General features: G+C 38.5%; 2 protein-coding genes across 3 annotated transcripts; both read left to right on the top strand.

Annotated features, from left to right (window-relative positions):
* Positions 1-353: 353 nt before the first annotated feature.
* Positions 354-4,884, top strand: kcnk3b (potassium channel, subfamily K, member 3b). The gene is made up of 2 exons (XM_042388242.1): positions 354-728; positions 2,630-4,884. The coding sequence occupies exons 1-2, from the start codon at positions 446-448 to the stop codon at positions 3,520-3,522; spliced, it is 1,176 nt and encodes a 391-aa protein (XP_042244176.1). The 5' UTR covers positions 354-445; the 3' UTR covers positions 3,523-4,884.
* An 8,198-nt stretch (positions 4,885-13,082) lies between these two features.
* Positions 13,083-19,184, top strand: marc1 (mitochondrial amidoxime reducing component 1). 2 transcript variants are annotated; one of them, XM_042388244.1, is made up of 7 exons: positions 13,083-13,470; positions 15,414-15,584; positions 15,983-16,145; positions 16,769-16,909; positions 17,251-17,312; positions 17,581-17,652; positions 18,691-19,184. In XM_042388244.1, exons 1-7 carry the CDS (start codon positions 13,220-13,222, stop codon positions 18,815-18,817), a joined length of 987 nt encoding a protein of 328 aa, XP_042244178.1. In that variant the 5' UTR covers positions 13,083-13,219; the 3' UTR covers positions 18,818-19,184. The 2 variants fall into 2 exon arrangements, with proteins under 2 accessions (XP_042244178.1, XP_042244177.1); XM_042388243.1 differs by having other exon boundaries at positions 13,085-13,470; positions 16,766-16,909.
* The last annotated feature ends 1,981 nt before the right edge of the window (positions 19,185-21,165 follow it).

The raw sequence follows: 21,165 nt of genomic DNA, 5'->3' as shown, positions 1-21,165 counted from the left end.
CACCTCTGCTGAAGAGTTTGTCCCTCCTGAGAAAAGAAAAATTGTTTATTCTGACCTCAAGGAGGAAAGCTGCATATATGTGTGTGTGTGTGTGTGTGTGTGTGTGTGTGTGTGTGTGTGTGTGTGTGTGTGTGTGTGTGTGTGTAAATGTGAAAACTCCAGAAAGGTGAGCGCTGGATTTAAGCTGCTACTCCAAAAGAGTCTGTGGGATTACCCTGTTTGTTTGTTTTTTTAAATATATTTTTCTGCAGAATCTAAATATAAGTCGGTGACAAATAGTCCAAATACAGTAGCAACCCAACTGTGATGTGGGGGTGGTGCTGAAAGAACAGCTCCGTCTCCAAACTCCCCACTGTTGGATCCGGATTCCGTCAGGAGAAGGTCGCACAGAAGCCTCAGCTCCCCACCTGCACCGCGAAAATACTGGACATTTCCTCAAATTATCATGAAGAGGCAAAACGCAAGGACTCTCGCCCTCATCATCAGCATCCTCACCTACTTGGTGGTCGGAGCGGCCGTCTTCGAGACTCTGGAGTCGAAGCAGGAGAAAAGTCACAAGAGGAGACTCGACGCCAGGAAGTACGAGCTCATGCGCAAATATAACTTAACCAAAGAGAACTTCGAGGAGCTGGAGCACGTCGTTTTGCACCTCAAACCTCACAAAGCAGGGGTCCAGTGGAAATTTGCTGGGTCCTTTTACTTCGCCATCACTGTGATTACGACAATAGGTGAGAAGCACTTCTAACGAAAGCAAATTGCATTGGCAACACTTGACTTAAAGGCCCCCTATTTAGCATTTATAAACAGTGTATAAACCTCTAATAAATGGTATATAATGCATTATAATCTAGTTATATGAAGATATAATGACATTTTAAAGTGTTTAAATTAAAGTGTATCAATGTGCTGTATTCATTAACATTTATAACTTATGCTCTAAAGACATATTGTATATTATTACAACTGTGTTTCACTACATTGTGACTCATTGTTTGTATACCAGCCTCCAGAGTTATAGTTGTTGACAAATGCATTAATTAACACTTACATTACCAGTCACACCTTAAGTGTGTCCATACTTTTGACTGGTACTGTATATGTGCTTACAATTACATTATAGTATGTTATAAAACATCTATTAACTGTTTAAATACTGCTTATAAATGTTAAATAGGAGGACTTAAAGTAAGTGTTACTATCCACATTACCCCTTGCAAAGAAAACCCCACCCCCATTGTGAAAAAAAAAAACATTAAAGGTTTGCAAACTTCTCTCTTTTTAAAGCATTTTCTGCTGAATTCTTTAACATTTAGCCTTTAGTTTTCTTTCCTATTTTCTGGCTGAGTTGTTATTGTCCTTATGGGTGTCATAGGGGAAGTAAACAAAGGAGAAAAAAAGTTTCATGCTATATACTCTTTTATGTAGATGTTAAATAAAATATATATATATTTTCAATGTAAATTTGATCTTCATACAAGAATGTCTAAATGCTATTTCAAGATGCATTTTCTCCATAATGACATGAATATGATTCTGATGGAGAAATGCAATTTAAAAAACAACAACAAAAAAAACAAAAACAATCAATACTAAGAATATTGAGTCCAAAAAATAAAAATAAGAAATGTTACAGCCTTAATAAAAACACAGAGCATCATTTGTGTGTAATTGTAAAATGCAAACACATTCTTTAAAGGAATAGTTCAACATTTTGGAAAATATATAAGCCTATTTGTTTTTTTGCCAAAAATTGAATGATGAGAATATTGATTTTTTTTTTCTTCTGCTAAACAGTCAGCTGGGACCAGGAGACTGTTAGTGAGTTTACTGTAGCTTGGTACAAACTAGTCCGTCCAATAACAAAATCCACTTATCAGCTTGGCACAAACTAGTCCGTCCAATAACAAAATCCACTTATCAGCACCTCTAAACCTCACAAATAAACATGTTAAGCCTATATTTTGTTTGTTTAATCTGTACAAAAAATGAAACATAAAAATGACGATTTGTGGTTTTTTACGGAGGTTATGTGCCGGACTATTTGTTGTCCAGGAGCAGTGAATTCCTGGGGCTGCTGGTAGGTGGATTTCGTTACCCTCAGATAGAGCGAGGTTAGCTGTTTCCCCCCCGTTTCCAGTCTTAATGCAAAGCAAAGCTAACCGGCTGCTGGCTGTAGCTTATATGTTTTATCATCTAACTTTCTGCAAGAAAGCAAGAATGCATATTTTTCCAAAATGTCAAATTATTCCATTTACACCCCTCATATTCCCAGACTCCTCTTACTTGGTGTCTTCAATGGCAGCTATGGCCCTGGCTGTTATCACAAGTTCAGGTCACTTCAGGTAATTTAGGCAAAGATAGTGATGCATCTCTGTTTTATTTCCAGTGTTTAAAATGTCTCAGCTGACAACAACGTGGGAGTTATAAATATATAACTGCTGTTAATTCACAACATTTAAGTTAAGCTGAATGGTGTGATTGGGTTTTCCAGTAATGGGAAGATTTAGGAGGAGTGTGTGTTACCACCAACTCCCCAAAACACAAAAAAACACATAATCAAAATAAGACATCGTCATATAATATCACATGCAGTCTCTGAGGTGTAAAAATGTTCTATCCTCTCGTTCAGGTTATGGCCATGCAGCCCCCAGCACTGACTCAGGGAAAGTGTTCTGCATGTTCTACGCCCTCCTGGGGATCCCGCTAACCTTGGTCATGTTCCAGAGCCTGGGTGAGCGGATCAACACGTTCGTCAGGTACCTGCTGCACCAAGCCAAGAAGTGCCTGGGAATGCGTCAAACCGAGGTCTCCATGGCGAACATGGTGACGGTGGGCTTCTTCTCTTGCATGAGCACTCTGTGCGTGGGGGCCGTGGCGTTCTCTCACTGCGAGGGATGGAGCTTCCTCCACGCCTTCTACTACTGCTTCATCACGCTCACCACTATCGGGTTTGGAGACTACGTGGCCCTGCAGAAGGACGATGCGCTGCAGAATGACCCCCGGTACGTTGCTTTCTGCTTCATCTACATCCTGATGGGCCTGACGGTGATCGGGGCCTTCCTCAACCTGGTGGTGCTTCGCTTCCTGACCATGAACACAGACGATGAGCGGAGAGACGCCAAGCAGAAGGCCTTGCTGTCTGCCAGTAAACCAAGAGGAGAGGTGGCTCGTCTATTACCGCTCTCAGCCTCAACTTCCTCCACACCTGTGACAGACGACACGACAAAGGCTAAAGATTTAAAAGGCGTCTACACTGAGGTGCTGCATTTCCAGACTATATGCTCCTGCCTGTGGTACCGGAGCAAGGATAAGCTGCAGGGCTCCATACCTACTATGATCCCGCAGGAGCTGACGTTCTCTGATGCCTACTTGCCGCAGGACAGTAATTGTCCTCACTACATGGAGCCTGCATCAACAGGCTGCGTTTGCAGTCCACGTCAGTGCACGAGCATAAGCTCCATAACAACGGGCCTACACATTCTCTCCCCATTCAGGGTGTTTAAGAGACGCAGCTCCGTCTAGCCTTTCAACACAGCAGATTCCAGTGCGGCAGAAAACGTCTATACTGCCAAGTGGACAACACATACTTGGCAGTCCTCACAGGAAAAACATGACTGCAAGAAGATGTTTATGGTGCTATAATCCCAGTAAACCAACAGTAGAACACACAAAAGGGAAAAGCACATACAGTACTGTAAACAGCAAAGTCTTACTCAAATATGTATTTGAGGGAGCACATTTTGACCTGAGGTGTTATTCAGGGGCGCCCTGTGCTCTTTGAATAGTCATGTCAAGAAGCCAGCCAACCCACTATACAAGAACACGCTGCAGTGCATGTGGTGTACTGTGTACACATGTTGTAGGTGAACAGCTGAGCAGAATAGGTGCGGTTCAGGTAGACTGAGCAGAGGTAGAATAAAATGGCTCGACAAAATGACAGAAACATCTTTTGTAGCAGCTCTGCAGGAAATTCCAATTGTTTGTTTGTGTTGAGAACGTCAGAGATGTTAATTCAACTCAGGGGTTATTTTCATAAAGTTCTAGTGTTGTTTGTTCTGCGTTTGGCGTTACACATTACACTGTTTGCAACTGATGCAGCACCGACTGAGGCTTTCTCATCATAAGTTGCCTTATATTGCCCAACAAATGTATTTATGCAAATAAAATATTTATTATATTATTTAATCTGACGCATACTCATAACTTCACATGACTCACTTGTGCAGCTGCCTCCGTTATTGTGATTTTCAGCACTCCCTGTCCAAATTGCTGGTGCATCAGTCACAAACACTGCCAAATTATATAACGTGACAAGTGGAAAAGTTCAAAAAATCATGATGACATATCCCAAACACAGTAAAACTGCATTAGCAAAGAAGTGCAGTACTCACAAGTAGACACTCAGCGACAGTGGCTGAAACACACTTAGCAGCTTAGCAACACTACAAAGCACTGCTTCAAAAATGACCATCGGGCTAAATCAGCAACTCTGACAGTCTCAACGAAAAAACGAACATTATGAGCTGCTTTAATGCAGAGTCACTGTTTTGTAAGGTGTTTCTGTTATTTTGTCCAACCCTGTAGCCACAGGTTGGTTACATCAATCACTATTTGGCAGTTCTGGGTCCAGAAGCCAGCTCAGAGCAGGTACTGGTTCTGTTCATGGTGTTGCTAATGTGAGTCCTTCAGGAACCAGATACACACCAACCATGTAGGTACTTGTGAGTTGCAGTTGTTGCAGATTAAAGGGATAGTCTGACATTTTGGGAAATATGCTTATTCTTTTCTTGCTGACGGTTAGATGAAAAAACAATACCACTCTCATGTCATTGGACATATCATGCACATTTCCAGGTCTATATTTATATTCTGGGGCTCTGCAGGAATATCTTTGCATGATTTCCAGTTAAAAATACTCCTTATTTATCTTATTCTGGCTCTTTATGTAGCCCCTCAGTTCAGCCTCTGTCTGAAACGGGCCGTTTTAGCTCCTGTCTCTTTAAGGCCCCCTCCCAATTAGTCCACTCTGTTCTGATTGGTCAGCTTACAGAAGACTTGGCAGACTTCTGGTGACCTGGGAGGCTCTAAAAAAACCAAACAGTAGTAGTAGGATTTTGCCTGAATCAGATCCAAAATATGAGTGGACAATGTGAACAACTTTAGCAGACATCCAACATTATAACAGTATTAAAATGACAGAAAATCATAAAAAGCACGCAGAAGCAGAAGCTACAGTGAGCAACTGATTAGTTAAAAGACTATCTTTATGCTAAGCTAGGCTAACCCCATCCTGGCAGTTGCTCTGTACCATAGACTGTAAAAATATGGATGTAGCCACCGTGACGTCACTCACTGGTTTCTGAAGAGCGGTTTGGAAGCTCAAAGTGGGCGACTCCAGCTGTCGACTCTGCCTAACACTCAGCTAATCCAAAATGGGCAAAGAGGTAGAGGTGAGGCGGGCTGAATGAAGCCTGGTTCCTGAAAGAAGCCACCTAGCAGCTAGCGACCTGTCACTCAAAGCAGCCACGTACTTAGTTACGCATAACTTTATGGCTTAATAAAATTTAAACAAGTGAGTTATAAAAAAATTCACCCCCATACAGTTTTTATGAAAGGGGAAATTAGCTATAGAGACTAAAACCATTTTTTGTACGAGGCTGTAAACATGTTTATTTCTGCTGTAAAGTTGGGCATTTTAACATGAGGGTCTGTGGGGAATGACTCGCTTTTGGAGCCAGCCTCAAGTGGTCATTTGAGGAATTGCAATTTTTGGCACTTTCGCATTAGCTTCATTTTTCAGCCCCGGAAGTTGTCGCTTGCTACATTCACACATTTACATTTACACTTTTCATTTAGCAGATGCTTTTATCCAAAGCGACGTACATATGAGACCGATACAACACAAGCAGGGATCTAGTCAGGAGACAACAACACGAGTAAGTGCCATAAAGTTTAAGTTTGGGACCAAAAGGACGTAGATGCCAACAGGCAGTGCAACAAAGCAATGCATAGATTGCATAGAAGCATGTTTTTTGGGGGTTTTTTTGGTCTTTTTTTGTTTTTTCTCTACCCACAGTCCATCAAGTGCAGAGGTGCTCTGTATTTAACGCACAGACATAAATGTAGCATCAATCTTATCAACCAACTTTCAGCAAGAAAGGGAAACATTTTATCTCCCAAATTGTTAAAATATTTCTTTGAAGCTAACAGTTAATCTCTCTGTTACCATTCAAATCCTGTCACCTCTAAACATTTTGTTCCTTTTCAACAGAAACAGAAAACAACTGAAATGATGAATTCCAAAATATAAAATTACAGATTAGACCCTTAAACAAAGATCTCAGACATACATCATATCAAAGTACATTGTTTGAGTCAATCTTTCTTCACTTTGCTCTTTTTGACCTGAAGGACTTTGATGCTTCACAGAACTCATTAACTATCAAACAAATGATAGCATGCAGAGCTGCCCAAATCACATCTGGATGAAACACTAGATGCAAACTATTTTTAGTAGCAGTTTGGAGTGGCAGATGGGAGGGGGTTTACCGTGTTAGCACAATGGATAATAAACTACTTGTCAATCACACATAATTCTGTCACAGTAGACTGACTCTCTCTGATTGATGGAAAAGGAAAAATTCACTCTCAGATACTATTGTTTCTATTTCTGGGCCCATTTTTGGTGTTTAATGGTGTATTTTTTTCCGGTGAAGTGATGTCACATTTGGTTTATTTCCAGCATCTGCAACAGAGTTTTATTCTCAATGCTCAGATTTTGGATTATTTAAAACTCCTACGGTAAATGTCTGATTGATTCTGATGGATTTGATTAATTTTGAAACAACAGTTCAACAATAATACAGGGAGAAATACATTGTGGAGAAGAAAGAGACACACAGGCACTGGTGTCAACAGACCAGAATGCAATACAGCAACAAAATGTTAGTGTTAAAAAGCACATTATGGATTAATATTTTCTCAATTCTTTCATTTGAAATGTCAGAAATTAGTGAAAAACGCCTGTTATAAGTTCAAACAAACCAAAGAGATGTGTTCAAATTACTTGTTCTGTTCAATCAACACTCCAAAACCCCAAAATATTCAGTTTACTATCATATACGACAAAGAAAAGCATTGAATCCTTGTGTTTCAGAAGCTGGAAAAACTAAAACCATTAATTGATAAATACAAAATACAGTGGTTACTAATTTCCTGTTGATGACTAATCGATTAATCATCGCAGATCTACACACAACTGTTTTCTTGACTAGAAAACCTCTTTTATCTCCACCAATCAACAGCTGAGAGCTGCAAGTTCTTACCTTTTTTTTTTTTTTTTGGATAGTTGAAATGCATGTTGGGAAATGTAGGAAATCACCACCTGAAGCACAAATACATGACACAAGATGAAGAGAATTTGCACTGAAAATTGCATCAAATGTCACAAATGAATGATATTCTAGAGTATCTGAGGGTGGATTTTTTTTTTCTTACTGACTTTCGGGCGTTGTGTGACATCATGGACACAAAAACAGGTGCCAAAACACACGTGCAAAGACTATTTGATCTACCGTAGGTGTGGTCGCTACTGGGAAACTGATCTAATCGATGTCCAGGAAACAGAGCTGATGTGATGCACTGTACTTCTTCCCCTAAAAACATTATTACTGTTTGCACAGTTATCGTTTGTTAGCGAAAGGAAATGATGATTATGATGCTTTCCGCTTTTGATAATCAACAGTAAGTGACCCAGAAAAAAACAGCCTACTGTATATTTTATGCAAGTACTGTATTACTTTTAACTGACTTTATGAAATGTTGCACTAGCATAAACCAGTTTATATGTGTCTTGCTTGGAAAATACATTTTTTATGACAACAGGTGCAAAATAGTACTTGAACTCTCAATGAGTAAAAATACTTGTAAGAACTTTTTTTTTTTCCTTTCAAGGAACGTGTGTAATGGATAAATTACACACATCACTATCTAGTTCAAATGTTTGAAACAGTGTTCAGCTATTTTGCGCAAATTTAGAAAAGAGCATCCCTAAAAAACATTAAAAATGTTGGTATTTTATCCAAAAACTACGAGTGTTTTTGAGTTTCACTATTGTTTGGCTGGGTGTCTAATCACCATCTATATTTATCACAACTTACAGAGAAGCTTTCTAAAATTAATTTCTGTGTAAGTGAAATAAGCTGGTGGTCATACAGTTTTACCATCTTCATGCTGTTTATCAACATGTGTTATGTGAGAGAAGTCTGCCGAACGTATAGAAATGACTGTTGGGTCCAGATGGTTTCTCTCTGGGAATTCTGACTGTAGTCCAGTTCCGGACAACCTACAGCAGGTTAGTCACGAGCGAAAGTATGGCGGTGTATCATTATGTCATGGTTTGTGGTCGTATGTATATATGTTATATTGAACACGTCATTGTGTGGCACAACAAACATGGGGGTGGACAAAATAACAGAAACACTTCATTTTACAGCAGCAAATACTGTTTTGAAGACGGTCTGAAGGGATAGGTTCATAATTGTTTAAGTCTAGATTTTTAAAAAAACGGTCAGCTGTTTATACTGTATGAATATTGGTTTTGCTCGGTGTAATAATTCCTCCTGTTCATACTGACTATTAGAAGATCCTCTCCAAATGAGCTTATAGTGTAAGTGATGGGGGACTTGTTTTTTAAATATTCTCTGAAGATCATAAAAAATTGGGAAAAAAATTTAATTACACACTAAAAAGACAGTAACTTTGAAATAAATTGCCTTTATTTGATTAATTTGGGCGGCTGAAGCCTCAAATTTGCTGCAAATAAACTTTCAAATATTTTTTGCACAGAAGGACGACTTTCACTTACATTTAAAGTGAACAATGAAGTGATCTCTTAATGGTCAGTATGAAAAGGAGGAATGATTACAGCAAGAAAAATATTTGGGCACCTGACTATTGTTTCAGGACAGACTTGAAAAATTGTGAACGCATCCAGGTCCATCATTATTGATAGCAGCTAGAAGAGAGTCTGAAGAAATCTGAGGGCGGAGAGAGAAATGAAATGACATGCGACTGTGGCATCATAGTCTTCTATAGCCACCAGGACACCCCTAATATTGGGTTTTCGTTGAGACTGCCCACAGTGTCAAACGTTTGGACACACTTTGCCATTCACTCGGATGAGAAAGTGTGTCCAAACTTTTGCCACCAATTTTACACATCAAGACCAGTTTACTCGCCATGGAGAATACAAGTCTGCCTTTATAATGTTTTCTGTGGCTCCATAAAATTATCTAAGCTTGAGCATGGAGACGACATTACACTGACATTACAAACTGGAGGTGTTGAAGACACAGACAAGACAAGAAGGATTTTACAAAAAGACACTTTTGAGTTGCAATATGAAGTGTTGGATCCATGTTTTTTTAACTTGACCCATACGAGGGACTAAAAGTTAGGATGTCTCAGCATCTGCTGCATTGATTTTAACCTTTTTTTCAATATGTCTCTGACAAGCCCCCAAACTATGAAATTTAAAGACTAAATAGCGAAAATGCACCTTTAAATCATCATTTTCATAGAGAATTTTAGAGGTACAAAGAGGTCAGACATCGGTTGCCTGAATCGCTGCAACATCAATTGTGGGAAAAGTGTCAATAATCATGATGACATGTGCCAAAGACATTAGCATAGAAACAGGTGGATAAAAAATGACCACAGAGGTGACTCAAGGGGAATTTACTCCAGGGTTACTGTATTGCATTGTAAGGTGTTTCTGCTATTTTGTCCACCTCTTGCAGAATATGTTTGTCCTTCCATGTTTAAGTGGCTTCATTTGCATTTGAAATTTTATTTCACTTGTAAGGTGCATGTATGCAGGGTTTGGACATCACACATATGATTGTCCTTATTTCTCTTTGTGGACTCTTGTTGCTTTCCATAGGATAACTTAGTTAGTTAGACTTAGACTTAGTTCAGTTAGCTGGTCGGTGCTAATCAGATATGTATATAGAGGCATCAGTAAAGTGAAATGGTGGGCCCAAGATCAGGTAAAGTTTAAATAATTTTGTCCTATCTAACTATAAATGTATTAAAACACATATTAAAGTGTTGTATGCACTGAAAACTGAATTATTCAAAATGATAGTTGCTGAGCATAACTATCATGTGTCTTGTTATCAAAAACTGCTTGCCACTGCAACATCAAACCAGCTTGTAAGGCCTGGCTTTGTGCCTGCGAATCTGCCTTCAGCCATTAGACGTGCACAGAAAAGCAACAGAAGGAGTCTCCATTCGACAAATCCCTGTATTGACCCCCCGTGGTTGGAGCATCTGCTGTTTTCTACTTTGGCCATAGACCTGAGTATCTATGTCAAAGACAAAAATAGTTCCACTGAGAAGGTCAGCAGTGACATTACGTCACCTCTTTCAGAGCGACTGTTTTTGGAAAGATTTTGGGCAAGTTAAATCTGAAGGTGTCTGTCACATATTTATGCCAATTTGGACTGAGTGTTAAAGTGCACTTGTGTATTTGTTTATGTGTATGCAAGAGTTTTTTTTACACTTAAATGATTTTACTGAAGCGAGCATCATTATTTAAACATAAACCTATTTTAGTTTTCACCTAGCAGGGTAAATTTATTCCCTGAAGGCTCGAGGAAGAAACGGATCGGGCAGTGCAGTGCTAACTTTAAAAAAACCTAAGCACTTGTACTGTAGCACTCGACATGCTTATAGTTTGTTTGAAAAGGATGCACTTCATGGAATGCACTTATTGTAAGTCGCTTTGGATAGAAGCGTCGGCTAAATGAATGTAATGTAAAATAATGTCATGTAATGCATATGTAACCTAAGTAGCTACGTAGGTTCCAACAATGAACTGAAAATGTTAACTCTGTTTGAGTTCCTCTGTTTTTGTTTTGTTATTTTGGGATAAATGTACATATTTCTTCCCAGTAGAAAGTCCTATTAAAAATGTTTATTTGGGATGCACTCTACCACATTCAGAGGTTCAGAGGCACTATACACCGAAATCCTGAAGTTACACGATTTTATCTTTAGAGCTGTAGCAATTTGTTGATTCATTAATCAGTCAATCGAAATGAATTAACATTAACTAACACAAAAAATATCAATGGATTAATTGTTGTTTGTCTTTTTTTTTTTCAAGCAAAAATGCCAAACATTTGCAGTTTCTGGCTTGTCAAATGTGAGGACTTGCTGCTTTTCTTTGTCATATTTGATATTTCAGTTGTTTTTTGACTGTTCTGCTCTGAGAAATTGTGATGCTTTTTTCTTTCACAATTTCTTTAAAATATTTTTTGACATAAATTCAAAGATTAATTGAGAAAATAATTTAAATATTAATTTATAATGAAAATTGTAATTAATTATTTGCAGCCCAATTGTATAATTATTATTTTCTACATTTGCACCTTTTTTCATTATGTGATTATACTGTCATATGTTTTTAAACTGTTGCTGTGTACTGTGGAGCCCAGAAACTGACAAAATGTAGTAAAAGTTTATCACACAAGTCAAAATCAATGGATCAATCACCACTCTGGACATACATGAACCCACCCATGTCATTAATATATAAGCATGAGGAAAATAAATAAATAAATAAGTAAATAGAAGAATATCATATTAATAATAAGCATAATAATATAATTATCAGTTTTTAAACCACCTGATTTGAGATTAAAGAAAAAGTATAATGCTTTTTTTTTTAACACTCCGCTTCAATTTTTCTTTTTTTTATATAGCTTTTTATATTTTGGGGGGCATTTTATGCATTTGGTAGTTAGCAACAGTAGAAAGATGACAGGAAACAAGTGTTGAATGACCCCTATTTCCATTATTTAATTAACAGTATTATTTATTGATGTATCGTAGGTCTGATAACATTTTACTACCTTTTGTCAGTTTTGGGGTTCCATGGTGCACACGTGCTTGCAAAAGTTAAAGTAGAACTAAAATGAAAATAAATAATTTCTTAGAAATCAGCATGTATATGGTTGATGTTTGTTATGACTTGTGTCCTTTTTTTTGTTTAAATTGTAATAACCAAATAGATGAAATCTATGTTTAATTTATTTTTAGGGACAGCCCCCTTTAGCTACAACAGTGATGTTCTCCAGGGCCTTAAATTTTTGTTTTTTTGTTGGTAATGTAATTTGACTGGTCCAATATCTGTTTATGTGGACACCAAAAATGGTTAGTAATTTTACATCAGTTTGAATTGACATACAAGTATTTAACCAGCTGGGGACATGACATTGTTAGCCATTGCTTTTTTCTTTGACAGTGGACATTTTTTACATAATTGGACTATAAAAGAGAAACAGCCACCACTAACTTGATTCTCTCCTTTCTATAAAGTGGAATAACCACAACACTGATTGTGTGGGAGCTGCCAAAGACTGAGGAGTTGAAAGAACATGAACCAGATATGTAAAAATTAGTGGGAATACACACTAACATTTGCAAGATACTTAACCTAGCTTGCTAGTTTCCGCTTTCCAAGGGAAATATTTATACTTATTATTACTACTTATTTACAAACTATAAGGAGAAAACAACAACTCTTTTTTTCAGGAAATTATGCGCTAATTAATACATACTTATGAATATTAAACAAAATTTCTGCCAAGTCAGTTCCGCTAGATGCCACTAAATTCTACACACTGCACCTTTAAGAACTATAAGGAAACACTAACACATACATTGCACCTTTACATTCTTCCGGTTTCACAGCTGAGAAAGAGCTGAATAAATGTCAGGAACAAACTTACTGAAAGACCAGCAGATGAATATCAGCTCGAATAAAGAAAAGTCTTGCGAGTTTCATTCAACACGAACATAAAAAAACACGAATATAACAAATTTTGGTTAAGATTTTCAGCGAAGTTAGTCATAAACATCGCTACTTCTGCAGTCTTCATTTCCCGCGGAGTCAACGAGCGGATATACGGACAGCGCCATCCTACCATTGCAACCTACGTTGTGGTCAGAGTTAGTATTACAACCGAGGGTTTAACTGGACGTTCCTCACGTTGTTGCCCCCCCCCCAAGCCGCGCCCCCTGGTCTACAGGCCGTAACTGGACCATACTCAATTGGGATGGACATCAAGCAAGCAGCAGTGAGCGTAACGCATGGAAGTTCCTGTCTCTTTAACAAAAGTCCAATGTCCAAGAAAGTCTGCGAGGCTGCAAAATGGACCTGAGGGAGCTGGCTGTGAACACGTTGGCCCAGAATAAGAAAGCCGCTCTTCTGATCGGCGGAGCTGGCGTTGCTGTTCTGGGACTCGGTCTTGGATATAAATACTTGCGAAAGCCAGAAAAAGTTGTTCGTGTAGGCGTAGTGTCGCAGATCCTCATTCACCCTCTGAAGTCTGGCAAAGCGGTGTCTGTGGCTCTCGCAGAATGCCAGAAAATCGGTTTGAAGTTTGGAGAGCTGCAGGATCGGTGAGTGCTGCAGAAAGCTGTGAGTTTATAATGTTCAGAGTGTCACTTATCACCTACTGACTGACCTGATTGGACTAAACACAAGAGTCAACTGTAACTTACACTGTTACAAAATGGTCACACAAACATGACCTGTCAACACTATTCATTACCGAGACTGTTAGCTTGGGTAATATAATGTCTTTAATAAGCTCAAATTGCTGCTGTTAGATTAATATAGTATTAACAAGTTTACACCAACAGAGCTTAAATGTAGACATTGCATCTTATGCTCAGTTTAACAAATATTCTAGAAACTATGAAACAAGTTTTCCTTTGAAATTCCTAAAAGAAATTAGATAAATTGCTCCTCTTCACCCATTTCTGCCAGGAGACGGAGAAAACATTAAAGGAAGTGTTCACAGTTTTTCATGTCTATCTTAAAACAACAGTCAGGTGTCCATATAAACACTCAAAGAGGTTTTCCTTGTTGTAATCATTCCTCCTCTTCATACTGGCTGTTAAAAGATCCCCTTCAAATGTGAGTTTAGTGTAAGTGATGGGAGCCAAAATCCACAGTGTGTCCACTGTCATTTTGTGTAAAAATGCATTTATAAGTTGATCTGATGCTTATATGACGTTTCAGCAGTCTGAGTTAGTCATATCAAGTGGATATCTGCCACATTTACAGTCTTTTTTTAGGATCAAATTCCCTCTTTGTGTGTTCTCGGACAGTGTTTCTCTGTTGAGCTGCGGTGGAAGTATAGTAACAAAAAGAGGGATTTGATTCATTTGGACGCTGAAGCTACATATTAGCTTCAGATAAACTTTTAAATACATTTTTGCACAGAAGGAGGACTGTGGATTTTGTCCTCCATCACTTACTTTGTAAGTACATTATGAAGGGATCTTCTAATGGTCAGTATGAACAGAGGGGATAATTATGGCAAGAAAAATCTGTTTCAATGTTAATTTGGGCTCCTGATTGTTGTTTTTGACAGACTTTGAAAAATTGTGAACCCGTCCTTTAAGAAATAAATGAAAAATACTAAAAACTGAGAGATTATTTTTGACTTGGTGAGGCAAAACAATGAGACTAAATTACTATAGTAAGAGGAAAACAAGTAAAAATGTTGACTTATCTCATAATATGGACTTACTATCCCATAATTCTGGCTTAAAAAGTTTTTAAAAAGTGTCAGTATCTCATAATTTTGACTTAATATCTCATAGTTTACTATGAACATTTACAATGAGCATTTTCATTATTTTTCTTAACCTGGATTTTCCCAGAAACGGACCTCCATAATTTTGCATCCCTTCTACTAAGTAAATAGATATGGTCCATTTACCTGACAGTAATTAGACTCAGCTACACAGTATAACTGGATTTGCTCTGACTAGACTGTCTGGCTGGTTGAGGTCCATTTTACTTCTCTCCAAGTAGACATCTAGTTTATTTCACCATTAGGGACACAAAGTAGTACAAATAAAAGCAACATACGCCTGCCTTTGTTTAGATTATGATCACTATCTGTTGAATTTGTTTTTGGAAGGTCATTTTCCATCTCTGTTTGTCCTGATTACGCTTGTTTGTGAACTTTGGTGGAGGCTTTCATCAAGACAAGGTCTACAACCTTGGAGGCTTTTCAAAGGGAATTTCCCAGTTTATTCAATTGTGCCAACAGTGATAACACATGGAACATGGGTAAATCAGGTAAAATACAAAAATGATGTAAATCTGGGATTTCTGCATGAGTCAGCAGCACCGCCACTGTATGCATGCCAACATGTGATGTCACCAGTCCCTTCTGTTTTTCTTTTTACACCCTTTTCCGGTGACTTTGCCTTGAGTTTGTGAAAGCTCAATGTGTACATCTGGAGGCTGGATACAGGAATTCAGCCAGGGATGCCAAATGATGCAAATGAGGGAAATCCACAGTTGTGTTTGTTTTTGATTGCAGACACTGGCTGGTGGTCACAGACGACGGTCACATGGTGACAGGCAGACAGGAGCCTCGTCTGGTGTTGGTGTCTCTGACCTGCGAGGGAGTTCAAGTTTGTCTGAACGGCCCCAACATGGAAGAGCTGCGGTTTCCTGTCAAACAGCCCGACAACCCCGTCATCGACTGCAGGTCGACATCAGGCTTTAATTTTGGCACCGCAATCTTCTCTAATTGGATGTTTGTTTATTTGACTTGTTGATGCAGTTTAATTATCTTCTTGGCTGCAGCTTCATTAAAGATTTAACCGATGGCATCAGGAGTTTGTTTATAAAATATCATCATTACCTGACGATAATCAGTCATCTTTAAAATTAATAAAGAGATACAGACAGTAGATCTGCTCATTTTGTCAACTACAAACTTGGTGTTCCATATTACTTCCAAAACAGGACCATAATGGATAGATAATGTTGATAACACTTGTTTCAAATGTAGGTGTGCACACTGTTAATCTGTCTTTTGCATCATTTGTTCCAGCTCTTTTTTTCAGACTTGTATAAATGCTTCTTGTTGTTTTTGTGCTGCAGAGTGTTTGGCGCTGACATTCAGGGCCGGGACTGCGGTGACGAGGCGTCTCGCTGGCTCACTCGTTATCTGGGGGCAGAGAAGACGTTTCGCTTGGTGCACTTTGAGCACCAGATGAAGCCCAGGAGGCCGACGGAGATCGAGCCTCTTTTCCCACAATATGAGGTAAAGTGGACTTTTTGCAGGAGTGTGTGTGTGTGTGTGTGTGTGTGTGTTGCTTTTTATTCACAACACAAATCTATGCATTTTTCAAGTTAAATTACCACAGTAAATGGTAAATGGGATGCTTTATTTTGTGCTCTTCTAGTCTTTCAACCACTCAAAGCGCTTTACAGTACATGCCAGCATTCACCCATTCACACACATATTCACACACACATTCACACACTGATGACAGAGGCTGCCATGCAAGGTGCCAACCTGCTCATCAGGAGTTTTAACGCTCATTCACACACACACACTCACACACAGCGATGACACAGCCTGCAGGAGCAATTTGGGGTTCAGTGTCTTTCCAAAGGACACTTCAACATGTGGACTGGAGGAGCCAGGGATCGAACCACCGACCTTCTGATTAGCGGAAAACTTCCTCTTCCTCCTGAGTCACAGCTGACCCCGTCCTACCTTAATTCTTCCTAATTGAAATCTACCCATTACATTTTTGTGAATAAAACAACAACTGATGTGTCATTTATGGCTAACTTTAAAGTGTTACCAGAAACAACCTGTTACATTCAGGAGATTTCCATTTGAGATTGTACTTGTTGGGTTTCCCGTCTATCCAGCAGGTGGCCTACCCAGATGTCGGACCTGTGATGCTGCTGTCCGAGGCTTCTGTCAAGAATCTCAGCAGCAAGTTAGAGAAAGATGTTACAGTGGAGCGTTTCCGCCCAAACATTGTCATAAGTGACTGTGAAGCTTTTGATGAGGTACGTGACTCAGCTTTGACTCCTCTGCACGGCCGCAAGATGTTTTTATATATTTTTCAACTTGAGATAAAGCACCTGATCTTTTCTTTGTGGCCCTAACAAAGAAAAAACGTGACAAACTGGCATGAAAAGATCAGATGAGAAGCTCAAAATGTGTAAAAAAATAACAGTTCTTATGTGTCTCTACACACGCAGCCCGTGAGGCTTTGTTTTGTTTTTCTCTCCCGTCTGAACAAATGATCATGGTCTTTTACGGCTGACTAATACTTCGCCCTTTTTAGTGTGAGCAGCGTGGACTAATTTTATCTCCAACTCAACAACCAAATGCTTTGCTTTTTCAGGATTCATGGGAAGAGCTCCAGATTGGCAGCGTGAGACTGCAGCGTGTAATGTCGTGTGGAAGGTAACACAGATGATGCTTCACACAGAATCACTTCATTTACCCAAAACACAGTGAATCCAAAGCTGCACTGCCATCACAGCCAGGGGTTTTTACTCCTGGGAAATTATATATATCTATTTATTTCTTCTTCTTTTATCTATTTGATGTTAACATGTTAGAAATGCATCCGTTTGTCTCACTGCAGAGGTGTATGATTTACACAGTTTGCACTTCACGTTCGGATGTTTCAGTACAATCAACACTAAACTGCAACTTGTGTTCTTGCCAGATGCATTTTCACCACAGTTGACCCTGAAACTGGCATAATCAACAGAAAAGAGCCTCTGGAAACACTGAAAAGGTAAAAATTTAACTAAATATTGTTTAGAGAAGGTTGATATTTTACATTTTGGTAGTTGCTAGATTGGTTTGTTTTTAGTATAGACAGTGATGGTGCTGCTTTGTCCAGTCTGCTACAACTTTAACAAGAAGAAGAAGAGATTGACAGAGCCGCCGCTCCACACACAACGACAGAGGACTGATGACTGACAAAAGCAAATATTATTTCAGTTCATTATAACCGGGCTTTTCTTTAAATTATATTCAGCTTGAAAGTGTTAGCTCTGCGATAAAAACCTTATTGAATCTTCCATCTGTTCATGGAAGTGAACTGTTAAATGTAACATCATCCCCTAAAGTTACAGCCTATTAACAAAACAAGACCGAGTGCATGATTTTCTGAACACCTCACTTTTCATCTTGCATTTGAATTCAGCCATAGAACTTCTCAGAGAAGCTCTGAGTGGCCAAAGTCCTTCCCAGCAACACAAGACAAACCTAATAATGTTTAATACTGGTATGTGTGTTGTCTAGGTGCAGGCTAAAGCTGCTTTTGTGTGTGTTATTTCCCATTTAAGACTAAAAAAACCTATTGCATGCATACTTAAATTCGACAGACAAAAAATCGCTCTCCAACATAAAGCTGAAAATTGGGATACTTGTATGACAGTTGGGCTGGTTCTGTGAACACTGATGTTAAAAATGATTTAACATGAACGTTTTTAATAGATTCTTCTGTAGTTTTAATGTAATATTTTTTAAATATATGTATCTAGAATTATACTTGCATTTATGAGAGTTCTTCGTTTATCTATAACTACAGTTTCCTTTATGTTTTGTGTATGTAAATATAGTTTCTATCCTGTTGATCCGTGTTTGGTCAGTCAAAACTGAACCAAATGGAAACTTTTCTTATTCGCTGGAGTAAATCTAGTCTAATCTAATCCTCTAAAGTATGTACATGTACAGGGTGTTGTATGTAACCTCATAGCAGCCTTTTTCCTGTCTGATGTTACACCTAAATGCCTTTGAGCTCATTCCGATGACGATTCTTTCATAGCTATCGGCTCTGCAAACCGTCTGAGAAGCACATCTACAAGTCGTCTCCGTTGTTTGGGCAGCTGCACACCGTGAAGAAGACGGGGATCCTGCAGGTCGGTGATGTGGTGTACAAGATCAGCCGTTGATAGAAGGAGTCAGAGAGAGACGGAGAAACATGAACTCATGTTTTTGAAAGAGGAAGAGGGCTTTGTTATTAGCACTATTGTTGTATAATCACTACACCATACTAAAGAAAGCACTTAAATATATGTAGTATACATAAATAATGACGAATCTAACACTAAAATAGTAAAAAGCACAAATATACGTAACAAGAAAAGATGTTTTTGAAACAGGGCTGTGATTCAGAGAGACCAATCCACTGAGATAACATTCAGTTAAACATATGACAGTAACTTTCATATAATGGATTGTATGAATATATTCCACTGGGCTGCTCAGATGTTGTTAACACCAATGGTGCCTGAATTAAACATATTTCTAACAACTGCACACTGTCTAAGTTCACTAGTTATTAAATCCTAAAAGAAAATAATGCTATTAAAGGGAGTAATGAAACTGCCTGAAGTCTTTGCAGTGTAATACTTTGCATGTGTAATTATTCCTGGAACAATCAGGACAGATAAACAACTGCGCATATGCAACCTCTTGTATTAGCATAATCTGCCATTCATTCAAATAAACCCTCTGACCCTCTTATGCTCTGAAGGCATGCGTTTGTAATTTGAAAAAAAAAGGAGAAGACCAAAAAGAATGAAAATGACTGACCATACCTGTTTAAAACAGCAGTATTGAAGTTCCCAGATGACAAAATGACACTCAGAAAACAGCAAAAAACACAACAATTTGGATTTAAAAATTCTAAATGCTAAGTTCAACATCATGTATAATACAATTTTTCTATAAGGAGTATTTTGGTAAATTTTTATGCTGTTCTATAAAGGCTAAACGCTTCTGTAAAATCCCTAAAGAAATTAGAGAACTGAGCCTGTTGTGTATCACCTCTCAGGGTAAATATTTTCCAGATTCCTTGTTGCCATGTATTCGATATTTGTTTCTATAGAGCAGCAGGTCAGTGGGTCAGTGACACTTTGACTGGACAAACACAATCTTCTGATGGAAACAAAGATCAAACAAGTGACCTTTCAGTTAATGAGCAATCTGTGCACCTCTGCCACTGTCTCAGACCGGTAAGAAGTCAAAGTGTGTAAATCATTATTCCTGACCAGTAATGTGAACTGACAGATTTTGGTCTCTTTTGCCCAAACTTTCACTAATGCCAACAGTTATATAATCTGTGGCACCTGTGACAGTCAACATTAATTACACAGAACGGCCCGTAGAGAGCAATGACATACAAAAAAACCTATAATTACCCTGTTAAATCCTAAAAAAAAAAGGCATCTACTGCTTCTTCCTCATTAAATATTCCAGAATCTATAAAAATGTAAATATATTTAATTTCAGAAGTTTAACTGCTGGACACAAGATGTCTCCTACTTCACGTAAGGTAAGTCCATCAGTGTTTGTGCTCTGGAGGCTTCAAGTTTCCACATCACACTTGTGTAAGTTGAATACTGGACCAGGATTGGCTCCAAACTAGTTGTGATGTCACAAATGATGCTTGTAGGCCGACCCCTTAAAATCAGATTTTCAGTGAGCGCAGAGAAACTTTCCACTTTCGGCAGATGAATGTAAAAACAGCTTTCTAGTGTCAAACTCTGCACATACATCATTCTGCACAGTGAAGCTCAAACATTCAACTGTAGGAACAAGAAGAAAAAATATTTTTGAGTGGAGGGGGACTTTAAAGAGCCTGCAAAGTGGATAAAGATATTTACATACAGATTAATGTTTGAAACTTGGGTAAAATATTTATTAAAACGGTCAAATTTACAGTTTTAAACAACCAGTGTTGGATTTCTAGGACAATTGGCTGCATTGAGAGCAGCTTATTTGGAATAAATAATCTAAAATTTGGTTTTAAACAATAATTCTAACCAAGCAAATAAAGCCTGACAGTCTGTTTAATGATGACAAAATGTGTAGCAGGTTTGTGAGGCCAGTTTGAACCATAATTTCTTCATGCAGTTTTTACTCCTGAATCAAAATAGACCCAAACAGACAGGTTTTGCGGTCATGCACAGTTCTTCATCTCTACACTGAGAGTAAGTTAAGGGGTGATGCTACATTTCTCACAACGCTGAGAGAGGTCTGATGTTAAAGCAAAAGCACTCTGGCTTCATCTTTAAGTGGAGCATCTTTTATCTGATAGGGCCAGCCACCACCATCTGCTCCTCATGAGTAATAGAGAATGACTAAGTGTTGGGATGCAAAGTCAGCAGGATTCATCCTCTGAGCACCACAGATATCTGTACAAAATTTCATGGTAATCCATCCAATAGTTTGCAACACATGTTAACCTCATCGTTGTTAGAAGATCACCAAAGTCTGCAGGATTCATCCTCTGGTA

This window comes from Thunnus maccoyii, chromosome 16, assembly GCF_910596095.1.
Source record: "Thunnus maccoyii chromosome 16, fThuMac1.1, whole genome shotgun sequence".
NCBI lineage: Eukaryota > Metazoa > Chordata > Actinopteri > Scombriformes > Scombridae > Thunnus > Thunnus maccoyii.
This window is presented reverse-complemented; position numbering and strand designations above follow the sequence as displayed.

Coding starts and splice junctions, on each gene's coding strand:
- marc1 (XM_042388243.1), top strand. CDS start 13,220: ATGGACCTGAGGGAGCTGGCTGTGAACACGTTGGCCCAGAATAAGAAA. Junction 16,146..16,765: donor CTCTTTTCCCACAATATGAG/GTAAAGTGGACT, acceptor CCGTCTATCCAG/CAGGTGGCCTACCCAGATGT. Junction 17,653..18,690: donor CCTCTGGAAACACTGAAAAG/GTAAAAATTTAA, acceptor ATTCTTTCATAG/CTATCGGCTCTGCAAACCGT.
- kcnk3b (XM_042388242.1), top strand. CDS start 446: ATGAAGAGGCAAAACGCAAGGACTCTCGCCCTCATCATCAGCATCCTC. Junction 729..2,629: donor CACTGTGATTACGACAATAG/GTGAGAAGCACT, acceptor CCTCTCGTTCAG/GTTATGGCCATGCAGCCCCC.